Source organism: Toxotes jaculatrix, chromosome 20, assembly GCF_017976425.1.
Source record: "Toxotes jaculatrix isolate fToxJac2 chromosome 20, fToxJac2.pri, whole genome shotgun sequence".
Classification (NCBI taxonomy): Eukaryota; Metazoa; Chordata; class Actinopteri; family Toxotidae; genus Toxotes; species Toxotes jaculatrix.
This window is the reverse complement of record NC_054413.1, coordinates 12,287,288-12,303,123: the sequence shown is the minus strand read 5'-3', so window position 1 is coordinate 12,303,123 and position 15,836 is coordinate 12,287,288. Positions and strand designations below refer to the sequence as shown.

Below are 15,836 nucleotides of genomic sequence, written 5' to 3'. Positions count from 1 at the left end.
TCTCTGGGCTCCTGATCTCTGAAGGTAACACCACTGTGCTTACGGTGGTGGACAGATTCTCTAAAATGACTCATTTTATTACCTTGTCAAAACTGCCGTCAGCGTAAGAAACGACTATCAGTCGTGACACAACATGTATAATTAATGCACTTTATGATGGTTTGCACTGCTTATATTGTAGGCCTTTATTTTATGAAATAGAGTCATATTATTTCTCAGTATTTATTATTTGTCAGTAGTAAAAAAAAAACGTATGTCATGTTTGGCCTGCAGACATTAGACAAGGACCACATCCTTGATTATCCCATTCGCAGAAGTAAAGAAAATGATGTCACGCACACAGTATATCAATCAGCTCATTAACTGGCTCAAAATGTTTTTATCTGGCGGAGGATTATTATTATACGCTTAAATATGCATGGTGCCACTTAGGTATACTCTATGTAACATGCAGACATCCTTAAGTGTAGTAACAAAACCATCCAGCAGAGAGCCTCAACTAAGGATTCCCCCCCCAGAGTTCACAGTTTTGATAGAAGCATTCAGTCCTGGTCTAGAATCAGGTCATCCTGTCTAAATCCCACCCTGTATCATCACAGCATGACATAATAATTGTCACACTATCAGTGGATAGTGCCCGATTATATTTGGCCACTTGTGAATTTCTGGGAGGGATTTGGGTCGGGATGGCGGAGAAGGACTAGGGTGGGAGTGGGAATTGCTGACCAAGCCTGCAGCGCTTCATAATCTCAGGCTACAGCCTAAGCCAACAGCTGTTTAAGCTACAAAGATGACCTAAATATTATCTGATGCATTCAGGGCTAATAGGTTTTGTCTCTCTCTCTCTACACACACACACACACACACACACACACACACGCAATGCAAACACAAGAATTTAATAACCTGTCATAAATATAAAGGTGTGATCTTTCTGAAGGTATTCAAGAAAAAGCCATTTTCCTATAAAACATGTTCTTCATGTTCACGTTAATATTAGTTAATCCTGCAACCACTTGTTAGACTTCAGTAAATGTGCAGTTTGCTCATCCTTTTGTCATGTTCAAATGAATCCCTCTGGGGAGTATCTTAAGCAGATTGGCAGTCAGTGAAGTTTATTTGAAGAAATGATTTGGCTACGCAGTGACCTTGTAACCCCTTAGCAACTCATCTACATATATATTAGACGCACACTTAAATGGCAATCACCATGAGACCATGAAATTATGCTCTCAAAAATCCAGACAAAGTCGTATCACTGCTTTCTCCGTGGCTCTGTCTTTTAAATCACAGCTATTATTATTATTATTATTATCATTATTATGATTTTTTTTTTAACTGTTCCAATGTTGAAATAGGGAACTGACCTCTTGTGCTATAATGGGTTAATCAGAGAGTCCATATGTTAGGGATTATCATTTCAGTTCTGTCACACTGACTCAAGCTCACCTTTAATTAGGTGAGTTAATTTTTTTGCCACTGGTAGTGGATGAAAATCAAAAAGAACAAAAAAAAAAAAAAAATACCATCATTTCCTCATTAACTTCACAACACAGACCATAACAGACCATCAATTGCTGGCTCTATCACAAATACATCCAAAGTCACTGTTAGTAGAAGTTTTTATTTGGTTCACATCATCCATATCTTGTATACACCAAACTCACACACATCTTAGTGTCTTCGTTGCAGGATTCTTTACTGCTCATGTAACCAGTGTTAATGTGGTTTTGCAATGTAAACATTCGGGAGAGAATCTGAACTTCCTTCCCACCTGGTAAGATTCTAACTGTTACATCACAATAGTGCTCTACATTTCGCTCTTGGTCTCGGAACATTAAGACTAGAAAACACAACTGTTTATATGAAAAAGTCCGTATTGAATAAAAAATAAAAAGTTTGTCATCAAAAAGCTTTTAAATCTCTAATATAAAATACATATATAAGCAAAATACATTCACGGGTTTGTCATCATAAAACAGAACAAAAAGCATCTAAAAATATTGCTGTCAAATGACATTGGATTCTAGAAAAACTTATGTTTAGCTTTCTCAGCCAATACAACACACCCATTAGTATTCTCCACTGAATATTTTAAAGACATTATTGCATAACATCTTTTATGAATTGCTTCCATTTTTTTTAGGCAGAGAGATGAGCAAATTTCTGCTGTGGTTACAGTCTGAAAAAGCATGTGTGTGTCTTTTGCTCCAATACACTACAAAAACGCTGCTGTATTGAGCAAAGGGTAACAAAATGAGCATCCATTAAAAAGCAATACATATGAAAAATAAGTTATCTAAAATCATTTCAAGTATCAAATCCCCTGGGTATTCACTGTTTGACATCACAAAGGACACTGAGCGTTATACACTTCTAATATTCTATAAAAGCTATTTTTAAGAGGCCAACCTTTCTCCTAACATTGAATGGAATTCAATTGAGGATGCAAACTGAGCAGACCAACGCAACCTTTAGTCCTCTTTTAGGAACACTGCTGGTAATTCTAGGCTCAACCTGAGCTTCAAAGGTTGTAGAAAAACATTGGAGACAAAACTGTTCAATTTGATGGCCTCTTCAGCAATAAAACTCCTGAATTACCATGGTAAGAGTGCATGTGATGTCCTTTGAGGCAAATTAATGTATATTATTTCCTTTTCCCGGCAGCAAGGTGTCTCTTGGTTACAGCCTCCAGCCTCCTCCTCTCAGCCTCCTCGGCTTTCCTCCTTTCTTCTTTTAACTCCTTGTACCGCCACTTTGGGATCTGCAGCAGGTGCCCCCCTCCATCTTTGGCGCTACTCCTCCTCCGGATCTTTTCTGGTTCGTAAGTCGGTGTTGGGGCCTTCGAAACCCTCACTTTTGGGATGCTGAAGCCTGGCCTGACGCTGCTCCTCCTCAGCACCATGTGCATGGGCAGGAGACTGGTCCTCCGCAGCTCCAGGGCTTCGCTGTAAACCATCACACCCAGGCTGGAGCTCCTGTGTCGAGGCACCAGGCTTTGGGCCTGAAGGCTGGCCCGGCGGTCTGCTGAGTTCTTGGCTACTAGTGTGACCCGTGAGTTCTGGAAGAGTTTGAGATGGCTGTTCACCCTGCCAGGATTGACGGAGCGGAGCTCCTTGGCGCGCTGCTGGCGGATGATCTCAGGTACTGCATAGCGCCGTTTGCCCACACTTGGGGGACTGTCAGGACACACCTGAAACAAAATCAACAGTCTCTGAATGGTATTACTCGTTGTAATATCAAAATTGTGAGTGTTTTATTCATAAAAGCCAGTGCTCAGGCTCCCTTTTGTTTTTTTTAAATCTTGCATAAATAACCTGCTTATCAGATAAGGCTGGTGTTAATTATATCCTTTAATTATTATTAACTAATCCCATGAAAAAGAGAATTTTTGGATAAAAGATAAATTAGTGCCACTTAATGGCATTATTACCAGAATATCATCATTAGTTTATTTGCACATACTTCACATTTCCACGAAACAACCGCGACAGACCTACTTTTTCCACGGACTAGACAAACACGAACAGAAGTAATTTGCACGCTAATGCAAAAACACACAAATATCAACTGTTCGGTCAAATTTCACGCCTGTGGAAGGTGATTTCCATATCGGACAAGAATGTTTTGGCTCTGCTGGAAGATGTAAGATTAAATGAGCTGATATCTCCAACTATGCTGAGTATGTGCAGATACCAATGGGAATAATGCAGAGGAAAGCAGCTTTAAAGATTGAGTTGACCTTAAAAAACGCCTCTTATCACAAGGAGTAGTTATACTCATTGCTTCACCTTATCTCACCTTATGTTTGAAAAATGTTTGTTGTTCTTGGATCTTGTGGGATACAGTTTAGTGCTGATTAATGAATAAGTGGATAATGATCAGATGACCTAGATCTTCAGTACTCACTGTATGGCATGCCATGGCAATGAAAGGGCTCCTCATGGCCGTTGTGATGGAAACCATGTGATCGATGACACCTTCATCCTCAGGGTTGGTGACATTTGCAATGTTAAAGACATTCCGGACAGTGTCGGACAATCGCTTCAGACAGCCACGGGGCTCCTGGGCTTTGGCCACCAGTGATGCCAGTGGGGGCCACTCTAGACTGGGAGAGTCAAGTTTGACACAAATTCACTGCACAGAGGCACTGAAGGGCTAACTCTTTATAATCATAAAGTAAGACGTATACTCTCACATGGGTCTTTAACAGTGGTGGAGGAAGTACTGAAGCTTAGTACTTAAGTAAAAGTACAAATATCCCGCAAAAAATATACTCAAGTGAAAGTGGAAGTACTGCATCAAGAATCTTACTTAAGTAAAAGTACTAAGTACTTACTTTTAAATTTAAAGTATTTTTTAAAGTGAAAGTACTCACGTAATGGGTTGTCTCAGGGTCGGGGCTGTGCCATTTTTTTTTTTTTTTAAATTACTTTATTGATCCCTCCAGGGAGAAATTACTCTCTGCATTTTACCCACCCCCATTTGAGGAAATTATGTTCATAACATGTAAGAGTAACGGCATAAATTGTAGAAATGTAGTGGAATAGAAAGTACAGATAATTGCTGCAAAATGTAATGGAGTAAAATCAAAATTATGCATTATTATTTTTACTTAAGTAAAGTACAGATATGTAAAAAAATACTTAAGTACAGCAACAAAGTACAAATACTTTGTTACATTCCACCACTGGTCTTTAATGCTGTGATGTTATCTTGCTTAGTGCATGTTTATTATTGTATGTCTCTGTCTTGGACTAAGTATTTCTTCCCTTAACCCTCTTTAATCTGCAATAAACAACTTTTTCACTTTCAAGTTAGCAAGCAATAATAAAATTTATCACACGCTTCTCACACTGATTGCATTTGTGACCTTGTGTTGCATGTTTAAATTACCACATCCATGAAATTAGCTTTTTAGCAATGAATAATCGTACTATCATCTGAGGGTATCTTGTGTATATAGGTGTGGAAGGTCATGTGCTGGGTTGTGGCTATCAAGGTGACTCTGCAGTAGGGAATTGACAGCAAAGGTAATGATACCAGACAATAGCCAAAACCACTGATGATTACATGACCTGTATATAACATCATAGCTAGAAAGCTAGGATTTTTTGTTTTCTACGCAGCCAGTTGTCAGCTAGCTCAAGCTTCAGGTTGCCCAAGAGTCAGAGAAAAATAAATTGTATGGCAGCCCCCATAAAAACTAGTAAGCAATATTTTGTTTATACATATAAATCTGCCTGCTCTTCTCTGCTCTCCTCCTTTGGAGCACAAGTTTGAAATACTGCAATGAAGCGTTGAATGAATGATTCTTAATAAGGCTTATGAGATATGATGCATTATAAACAGGCATACAGAGAAACAATGTGATCCAGCGTTTAGTCTTACCTGTATGAATCACAGTACTGGGGGGGACAGGGCCGTTCCATCAGTCGTGTCATCACCCAGGCAGTTTCATAACGGCCCGTGAATAAGGCCCACTCCCTGGCAGTCAAGTGGCGGCCAAAGTCTCTTGCATTCAGGGCAGCCCCTGATAGACACAAACAAATAAAGTTAAAAATGTCAGCAAAAGAGCATAGCAGGTGGAAACACAAAGATGTAAAAGATAACAAGGGCAGAGATAGAAAGATTTAGATTTAGAAGTGAAAAGGAGGGGAAAAAAAAGAAATGATTGAAGATTCCAAAGTTAGGCTGCTGTCTCAGTGTGCTCAGGGCAACTTACGCAAACCACTTTCATACAAATCTCACAGGGCCGGTTAATAGATGCCACAAAAAACATTTTGACCAATTCATCTAAAGGAGTCATTTGCATCATTAAAAAAAACCCTGCCTCTATGATTTGCCCTAATGACAGAGTAATGGTAAGAATAAACAACATTTTCTGGTTTTAATCAGCAAAATCTGCCCAAAAATCCAGGTCATTTGTTAAATCTCTTTGACAGTGCAACATATTAAGCAACACAAGACATTTTGTTTCTGCGTATGAAATCTGATAGCTATAGAGTTTTGTGCTTTTATAATGGAATTATGCACACAATCTGCCATCTCACCTGCCATCATGAGTGAGCGCACGCATTCCACTCGGCCCTGCATGGCAGCTTTCATCAGAGCAGTGAAGCCGTGGCAGTTTCTCCTCTCTACGTCCAACCCGGAGTAGTAGTTCAGCAAATAGTTGGTGATTGTTATGTGGCCTTGAAGAACAGAGTGACGGACAGTAGTTACTGCAGGTCAGAATTTCCCAGTCTGTAAGCATTATGTTGGCTAGGAAAAGACCCACTAAAATTCTCATTCACACTTGTCCACCATAGACAGACAAGATCCACATTAATAAGGCTGCTGCTTGCTCGCTTTGATTCAACACACTTGTCACTTCTGTTGCGGAAAGCTTGAGAGCAGCTAGTGCAGACTTGTGTTTTTTTTATGCTCGTCTGTGTGTGTTCATCTGTGTCATCATTTGTGCCATCCTGTGTGGATGTGTTCAACAGTACTGTGAACCAGTCCATAAGTGTCTGTGTGTATGTGTATATACAGCCAGTGTCTGATGTATTACTGCGTCCATTTGTGTGTGCGTACACACGTGGAACTTACCCGCTTGAGCGGCAGTGATGAGAGCTGTGTTCCCTTCACTGTCCTGCCAGTTGACATCCAAATACGGACATTGCGACAGCGCTATGACAACATCCACGTAACCTTGGTAACATGCAACCAATAGCGCTGTCTGAGATTAAAAAAAAAAAAAGGTGACAGGACAGAAAGAAGAGATGGAGGAGTTTAGAATCAGCAAAATTGTTGAGGGGAAAAAAAACTTGCCAAAGCAGATTAAGTCAAACTGTAATAAAGTGCTGACATACAGGAAGTAGTACGAAGAAAAATGTGATCACGGCAGTGTCAGTAGGAATCCATAAGACCAGGGGACCTTTCTGCATCTTTCAAATATCCATGAATAAATATGGCATCTGTTGTGTTTTCACAGAGACCTGAACCGTCTTGAAGTGGAAAAAGAAGCTGTCTCTCCATCTGAAGTTGTTGTGTACTTTTGTGTTTGTGCGTGTGTGTGTGCGTGTGTGCGTGCGTGTGCGTGTGCATGCGGACAAAATGTCCAAATGTTAGTCTGTGAGTGTGAGTTTCGGGAGCATGTCAGCGTCGGAAAACTTGTGTAAAAGTGCTTTCCAGAAGGCGCACACTTCATCAGCCAAGGCAAACAATTTTACCTCCAGGGAGAGAAGAGAATTGGTGGGGGGAAGCTGCGAGTAGAGTTTAGGAACACAGACCTCTCAACTGACATATCATATACGCTGTATTTCTACATTTATATATGAAATATTTCTGTTAGAGAGAAATGTCTTTCACTAGATGGGTCAGAGCATAATAAATGTTTTCCAACAGGGAGTCATTTCACAAATGTGTACACACACACACACACATACATATATATGTACAGATAGACAGACAGAAATAATGTAATAAGAATGAGAATGAATGTGATTAATGTTAAGACATAGATGCATTATTTTACTGAAACTGGCCTAAATCTCATAAGAAATTTCTTAAATGTCAAAAACTCTAATTAGACACTTGTAGGAGACAACAGATTTTATATTTGTCAGTTGATAGTTGATGTTAGCACTATCTAATGTCAACTCATGTTTCTGGATGGCCTAGCACAAGGAAATATTTGTATAGCCTTTCATTCCTCAGAGAAATAACACTGTTTTTTTTTTTTTCTCGGTTGTAACAGGTGTTTTTCGTTTTGTTCCATTGCAGGCCTGAATCGTATATGTACAGCATCTTGCATTTAATGCTTACTTCAAACAGAACACAATAACTTGTTTTCAGCTTGTTTCAGCTATAAAATATAGAATATGCTCCATTTAAAATAGTAAATGGTCGCGTTTATGTAATTATCTGCAATGATAAGGAAAAAGAAGAGTGTAGACAAGGGGCTACAAGATGTTGAAGACTCATTTTTTTTTGTGTTCAATGTTCAAAAACGTGACTTGCAAAGCTGGAGCTGCTGGAAAAATATAAGTCACGACAAACAACTTGTTGTTCATAACAACTTCTTAATTGCAAGCCGGCAGACCCCACTGGGACTCTTAATTGCTGCTTTATTAAAGCCAGCTGTGCTAGAAATGTCAACCAGTCAGACCTACTCCATGTCAAAACACATGTAGACAGCAGCGTGCATCAGCTGCAAGACACATATTTAAGTATTCTTCTGAGAGTAATCAAGAAATGCTACATAACCACTTTATATTCCATGATATTTTCAAATTTGAAGGCGTGTCCATTGTGATACTAAATAAAAAAGGGTTAATAAAGCAATAATAATAATAAAAAAACAGGTCATCACGGTGTGTAAAAGACATGGTGACTGAAACAGAAACAGTATCAACTATCACATCCCAGTTGCCGTGAAAACCCAATTGACCTTACTGCAGGAAAAATAAACATATAAAGACATAATTTCTTCTCTTTGTATATTTAACACCATGAGAATATGAGAATCTTGCCAAGAAGAGTTAAAAATCAAACTTTGCTGGCAAGAATTTAAAAAAAAAGTACACAATACAGTATTTAGGCAAGTAGTTATAATTTGTTCCGCATTCAATATTCCTTGAGCAGGCATGATTCATAAACCTGTTTCTGTGACATGAAGTTCTCTTCATAAAAGAACTCATAAAATCTACCTGTTGCTCTGTAACTCTTTCACAGATTGAGTTTTTAGTCGTGCTTCCAAAGAACAGCGTTAAATTACTCATTCAATCCCTGATATGCATGTGATCAAAAAAATCTGAAATTAATCGATATAATAGGGACTAAGATTGGTACAACAGTTTGGTAGATAAATCTTAGGCAAATCAATCAGGTTGCAGGCTATTTTACTTAACCAACATCAAGGCTATGCCACATGTTGACATCTTGTCATGTCAACATGTGACCAGTCCAAAACATGTGATGGTCTGATAAACCCTATTATTCCAGCTTTCTGTCAGTCATGTATGGGAGGGACTGCCCCAACACAGTCTTTATTTGGGTTACTCTATCAGACTAAAAACATAGTTTCTTCTAAAAGTAAGGCTACTTAAGTTTTGATTTTCTCCATTGAACAGGGTCAGTAAAAACAAAGCAATGTTTTTCACCTGTAAGACAAACTGAACTGAAACTTTTGCCTGTAACAAGCCAGGCTGTTAGCCAGCTGGAGATGTAGTCACATTAGTGTTGTCAGCCCTGAGAGTTTTAAGAGGGAAAGGTGGAGAGAGGTCCTATGGAGTAACTGGTGGATTGCCTGGAAGAAATTCACTTATAATGGCACAGCTCCAGATAGCTCTATCTGGTTAGACACACACATGTAGACCTTTTCCTGTCTCTCTCTCTCTCTCAGACACACACATATTGCTGGCAACTCTCCAGCTTTGCTGTGATGTACTGTACTTTAAAAGCATGCCCTGCAGCATGTCTGGAGCAATTTCATCGGACAATGTCCTATTTTCTATGCGAAACTTTCTCACACGCACACACACACACACACAAAAAAAAAAAAAAACACACAAGAATTTAACTTTTTTTGTGACCTTTTTCTCCCAGAGTCAAGTTTTCTACTCAACACATCCCTATCATAAACACAGGAATATTTTCTTACATCTACATTGTCTTCGTTGCACTTTACTAGTGGTTGCAGAAGAAGATTGAAGAATCTGAGAAAAGGGCTGCTGTGGGGGAGGGGGCTGGGGGGGGGCTAAAGGGATCTGGCAGTTCAACAACCCTCAAACAATCAAGAGGGGTCCTACCAATGATACTGAGGTACTACCTTTCTCTTTTCACATAGCTAACATTAGCAATTTAAGCTGCTGTCAACATTTTGGAACACCTGTCGTACTGGTAAATTCGCATTCTGCTCGAAAAGTGGAACTAGTTCTTAGCTTCACTTTTTGTTTTTTCAAAACCTGTGTTACTGGCATGCTCCTGTACAATTGTTTTTGACTTGCACGGTAGTAATGTTGGTGACAGCAAATGTCCAGACTGTCAAAAATCATACCAACAGGTGACAACATCGGCCCCCAAAGCCATGTTCAACACATTTAGAATAATGTCTTCGAAACTATGTGTGTGGGTCGCTATTTTGCTTCTCATGCATGAGTGTGAAGATGCACGTGCACGAGTTTCACAGGTTTCATTTGACTGACCTACTGGTCAGTGCAGACATAGATATAGATTCCTTCTCAGAAAGGAATTTTAATTTCATTTGAACTTTACCTAAAACTTGTATTTGCAATCAAGGTCATTGGGCTCTGATGCAGTCTGCACGCAGACACATAAACACAATAATTCTGGTTAACTTATTCTTAGCCCATACAGACACACTAACACAGACAAGACACCAACACACACACATACGCACACTCGCTCAGTAATCTGGGGAATATCCAGAGCTAGGAATAGAAAGGCTTAGCCTTATCAGTGAGAGAGAGACAGAGAGAGGGGGAGGGAGGGAGACATAACTGTGTATTTACAGTTAATAGGAGAATACTGTAATAATTGGCTCCGATGAGAATGACACAATATCCACTGTAACCCTTAACATTCCTTTCCCAGCCAATGTTCAACTGCGTTATTATTTGAATCTTATTCAAATTATGCAAAATCAAAACAGACTACAGTACATGTTTGCACTTCTAAGTAGCATAAAAAATAAATAAAAAGTATAGGATCTTCTGGTCACCATGGATTAACAAATTAACCTTAAGCTGGTACTGAAATGAAAGACGATCCAGGCAACCCAAACGATATGTTGCTTCTCTGCAGCCTGTGTAAACCAAAAAAATAAAACTTTACATTCATTTTGTATTTTACAGTACATCTTTGTGTTCAAGGACATGCACACACACGGGCAAACACACTCTAGACTGCCCTCAATCACATACACTCAGAGCATCGCTGACAGAGGCGCACTAGGCCACGGTTCTGTCAATAGCCTCCCTGTTAACTGTCTTTCTGTCTGCAGCTGTGCGTTCACATGGCTGTATCAAATCAGATGTGTATGACTGTCACTTTGATTTTTCCACTTATCTATATTTGCTTGCAGCATCATGCTTGCTACCATCTGCAGTGCCAAATTTCTGTCTCTTCCCAGGCGTCCTTCATTTAGTCCGCTTGCCTGTTGACATGATGGTCGATCTGTGTGCGGGTCAGCTGTCCTTTCTGTTTGTCAGACATTCTGCGGTTGACTTTGTCACATGTAGTCTTAGCTGGCTCAGCTGAAGCACACTCTATCTGTCACGGTTTGTCACCTCATCCCATCTTATCCTGAAAGTCTGGTTTTCTAAAGGTGGAGTATACGTGTGTGAGGGAGAGAGAAAGAGAGAGGGAGGGAGAAAGAGAGGGGGACAGAGAGAGTCTAAGAGTTAACAGTCAGGCAGGGTGGCCTCATTTAAGTTGATTGGATTCTGTGTGTGTCTGTGTGCATGTGAGTGTGTGTGTGCGTGTATATTGAGTTTTCATGTGAGCATGACAGATTATCCACTCTAAGAGGGACACACACACACACACACACTGTCCTAAACAGGGTCAGAGTTGCCAGAGGACATATTAATTTGATACATGACATGATTACACATACACATCTCCTAATAGTCAACATTCAGCAGAGATAACAACCCTGATGTTTATTTACTTGCATTCATCTTTGACTTTTTATAACACAACGCTAGTAGTTTGTTGAAATCCCATGCATCATGTCAGCCACTGCAAACACTGACAATTCAGGGATTCTGACCCTGACAGCCCACACGTCCTTGCATATGACCTAAATAATGGCTTGTCATTAAGTTTCCTGCTAAATTTATTAATGCTGCATTTGCTTTAAACATAGCTTGTTTCAATGGGGGGGGGGGGGGGGGGGGGGAAAGAAAAAATATGCTGGAAAAAATAATGTCAAAAGTTAGGACTAATGGTTTATCTTTCTGCTAGATAAACTGCCTAATAAGCCTCAAAACATATTCACAAGTTATCATGGAACTAAAAATGTACGATTGTTCAGTGTAAGTTTAAAGCTTGTTTACCAAATTTCATTTGCATTCCTAAAAGTCCATTTTGAAAGATTTGTTTCAATTGTTATGTCAATTTTTTTTGTTTGTTTTGTTTTTAGAAATGTTGCTTTAGGCTATTTGGCTTGTTTATCTACCCTCTCTGTGAGTTTTATCCTTAATCTGTCCTGTAAAGCATATATTTTGTCCACATGTGGGATTGTTGGCATTTGCTTAACTTTTATCGTGACATAACGTGAGATTCATGTGGGCCAAATAAATGCTGCCCCTGTGTATTCCGCACTGCATGACACCACACAACACTGTATGCCTTAAAATCTTGTTTTTCTGTGTGGCAGCTAGCTGAATGTACTACTCTGACCAACATCAACCACAGACTCGGGGTTAATATCCTGCCCTGGCAAGTTGCCTTTATGCAAAACACAGAATCCCTACAGTCTTCTGAACCTAACCTTTAACCTCCCTGCCAAAGAGAACAACGGCAAACAGGGCCAACACATTATAATGCGGATGAAGCGAGCAAAAGTGCACATTCCTCTGCATTTTCACCGTATCTTTATTTTTCCAACACAGTCTGCAAAATATTAATAAAGCCCACTCTTTTTAGATTGGCCTTGCTTATTCATATTAACAATGTAGTTTCTACTTGATTCCTGATTTCTCCTTGTTTAACTTGCTTGAAGTGCAAAATGGATATATATATTTGAACTGTTTGCACAGCCAGACAATTGCAACTGTATTGTATATCAGTTCTACTACTGATATATAATGCAATACTTTCATAGACTGTAAATTTAATATGGCATACCTCTACAGCAGTTCCTTTGTCTTCCAAGATTAACAAATCATTATACTGCCAACCTCCCCAAACTGCTGATGAGAGAAAGGGGAAATATGCTGTACTTGGCTAAATCCAAATCTGAGACCTTTCTTTGTCTTATAAATCACAGACATATACAGATGTATAGCAGCAGGTGTTTCCAATGGATGTGTTGCTTAATCTGCATTGTGTCTGTGGGTATACGCACATCCCAGAGGTCAGAGTGTATGGCATAAATGGCGAATGCACAAGCACGCATCCTGTTATCTATGGAAACACACAACTTTCTTGCTTTGCATCTACACGTACACATTGTATGCACACGTGTTTTAGGGTGTGTGTGTGTGTGAATGAATGAATGAATGCCAGTTCCTTTAGAATGCTTGACTTTTCGCTGTTGGGTTTTGTGCAGGATGTGTGTATATGTTTATGTCTATCTTTCTCTTTTCATGTCATATTCTGAAGTTCTACATCTATTTGGCAACTTTCATATCTGTGAATAAGGTATGAAACTGTATGCTTGGTAATGGGCAAATGTGCTTCCAACACAAATACAATGAGTCACAATAACGCATGATAAGAGTAATGTGATTCAGCATAGAGCTCATTGCCAACTAATTCAATTACTATTAGCAAAATGTCCAGATGAATAAAAACTAGTCTAGCGTTCCATAACTATGGATTTTTATCTTTACCCTTGGGCTGTAGTTCTTTGGCAAAGGGATCTTTATCCACAAGGTGTAAAGGGATACGTGCTTTGATTGCACTGCAGATAACATTTCCAATAATTTATGGAGAAAGTGTTATTATTATTATTTTTGATGAATTACCTTCAGTGAAAAATATTAAATTTTAGTTATTCACTCATTGGAAAAAATATAATTGAGATAAGCAGTGTTTTATCTTGAAAATGACAGATAATCAAGATGATCCTTTTTTTATTTCCTGACAGTAGTGTGGAATTTATGGTCTTACAAAGCCTTTTCAAGTTGCTTTTAGACACACTGATGGCAATGAGACTGATTTGTCTCATTGGTAGATAGTGTTTACCCAGACTCCCACGAACTGAATCCAAATCAAGAAAGAAAAAAAAAAAAGAAAAGAAAATGCAGTCAAAAACTCATTCACATCTGGATAAATATGCCTGCGTGACCCCACACATATATGCACACACACAGAGGATTGTGTGTTCTGCTAACCTTGAGAGACCTTAATGTTTTTAAAGTGCTTGAGTGCTCAAGTCAACTGACAACATGGTAAGAAACTGCCTATTCAACTGAATCTCCTTTTACGTAAAAATCAGAAAAAATGTTTTATTTTTAATTGACTTATTCTTAATTATTGGACATAAGTTACTGTCTATTGATATATTGGTGTAATAACTTTTCTTCTCTAAAGTGTTCAGTGAGGCTGCCCAAGTTGCTGGCCAACACATGACATACATTAAAGGTATTAAATGAAGTCAGACCAGATACTTTCCCAAGGCCTGGAAATAGGTAAGTAAGCCACTGCAGCAAGCTCTGGCTTAATTATTTCAATACCTACCAAATCTGAGGCTTCTTATATGAACTTGTTGCGCTGAGTGGCAGGAAGGTGATGTGAGCTGTCTAGCTGAGTATGTACTTCAGTCTGGTAGCTATAAAAGATTTAGTGTCCCTGACAGAGAACATTTAATAACTTGCTCCAAAACTTAACAATGGAAATGTACTATGATATGTAGCTGGTGGCAACTAAAAGTACAGTACTTGTGTGAATGTACTCAAAGTGGTCCTGTTATTTGCTTCATACCCTGTTGTTCCTGTCCGTTTCCTTGACCTCCTCCTCCTTCACTCCATGCCGTATCATTAACCGGGCGATAGCCGGGTTATTGGTGCAGCACGCCTGGAAAAAAGATAGCGGCTCGGGACTTTCCGGCGAAGGGGTGCGCTCCGAGTCCGCAAATGCATCATCTGGCGGGTAGAAGGAATCGTCTGACGCGATGCTCCGGCCGTCGTCCAAGTCCTCAAAGTCAACTTCTTCGAATTCGTCATCGTCTTCCTCACCTCTGTCGTCCTCTTCATCGTCCTCTTCACATGAACCTAAGTAGTCCTCGTCGTCAGAGTTGCACAGCGGCTCCTCGGCTATGGTCGGGTGGACATGGGCGATGTTTCCGCCGACTTTTTGCTGCTGCTGCTGCTGCTGGAGCTGTTTGACCCGGACCGACGAGGCGCCTCCTCCATCCCTGTCGTCCGTAATCAGCACCATCTAACCCCCAAGCCTAGGGCACTGTCCTCGGGGTAGAGTCCAGCCTGACACTCGGGGCGCGGGCATATGTCCCTCGAGGACAAGACTCTCTTGCAAAATAAATAAATAAATAAGTCCCTTACATCGCCAAAGGGAGCCTTAATTACACAAACTCCTTAATTCCCGGTGTTATATATATACTAGAGCATTTTGGCGCGTGCATTTACCAGTCACCTTCACTAGAGCTGTTGACATCTGAGCTCCCACAGGATGAGATCTTCTCACGCCCCAAAACGAAACCACTTTGAGTTGTTCTTAGTTATCCGGTTAGAGGAAGGCATGAATATAAATGCGATTGAGGCGTTTGAGAAGCGGAGCAGCAGCAGAAAGTAAGTGCTGGGCGTACACGGCCGTCCCATGGAGGGTGGAGAGAGATGGCAGTCTGTTAACCTATAGTCGCCTAATCCGATTAGATGGGACTGGGACCTCTCTCTCTCTCTCTCTCTCTCTCTCTCTCTCTCTCTCTCTCTCTCTCTCTCTCTCTCTCTCTACTGATAAAGGATTAATACTATCTCTACTGGACGCAGCCCTGTAGTGAAACATTAATTTTCTTAGAGCAATAATATAGGGATTTAGACTGTTTTATGTATGTATTGATATGATAAGATGATTTTGTTCTTTCTGACAATGACTATTATGCTAATGCCAGTGTCTGATATTGGTAACAGTCCATAATAACCCAC

The 15,836-nt window shown here is 39.8% G+C and overlaps 1 protein-coding gene across 1 annotated transcript; it reads right to left on the bottom strand.

Moving 5' to 3' along the window:
- Positions 1-1,648: 1,648 nt before the first annotated feature.
- Positions 1,649-15,481, bottom strand: ankrd33ba (ankyrin repeat domain 33ba). Its single transcript, XM_041066362.1, has 6 exons — positions 14,659-15,481; positions 6,592-6,721; positions 6,054-6,194; positions 5,392-5,533; positions 3,910-4,108; positions 1,649-3,193 (listed from the first exon to the last, which is right to left on the bottom strand). The coding sequence occupies exons 1-6, from the start codon at positions 15,112-15,114 to the stop codon at positions 2,648-2,650; spliced, it is 1,614 nt and encodes a 537-aa protein (XP_040922296.1). The 5' UTR covers positions 15,115-15,481; the 3' UTR covers positions 1,649-2,647.
- Between the last annotated feature and the right edge of the window lie 355 nt (positions 15,482-15,836).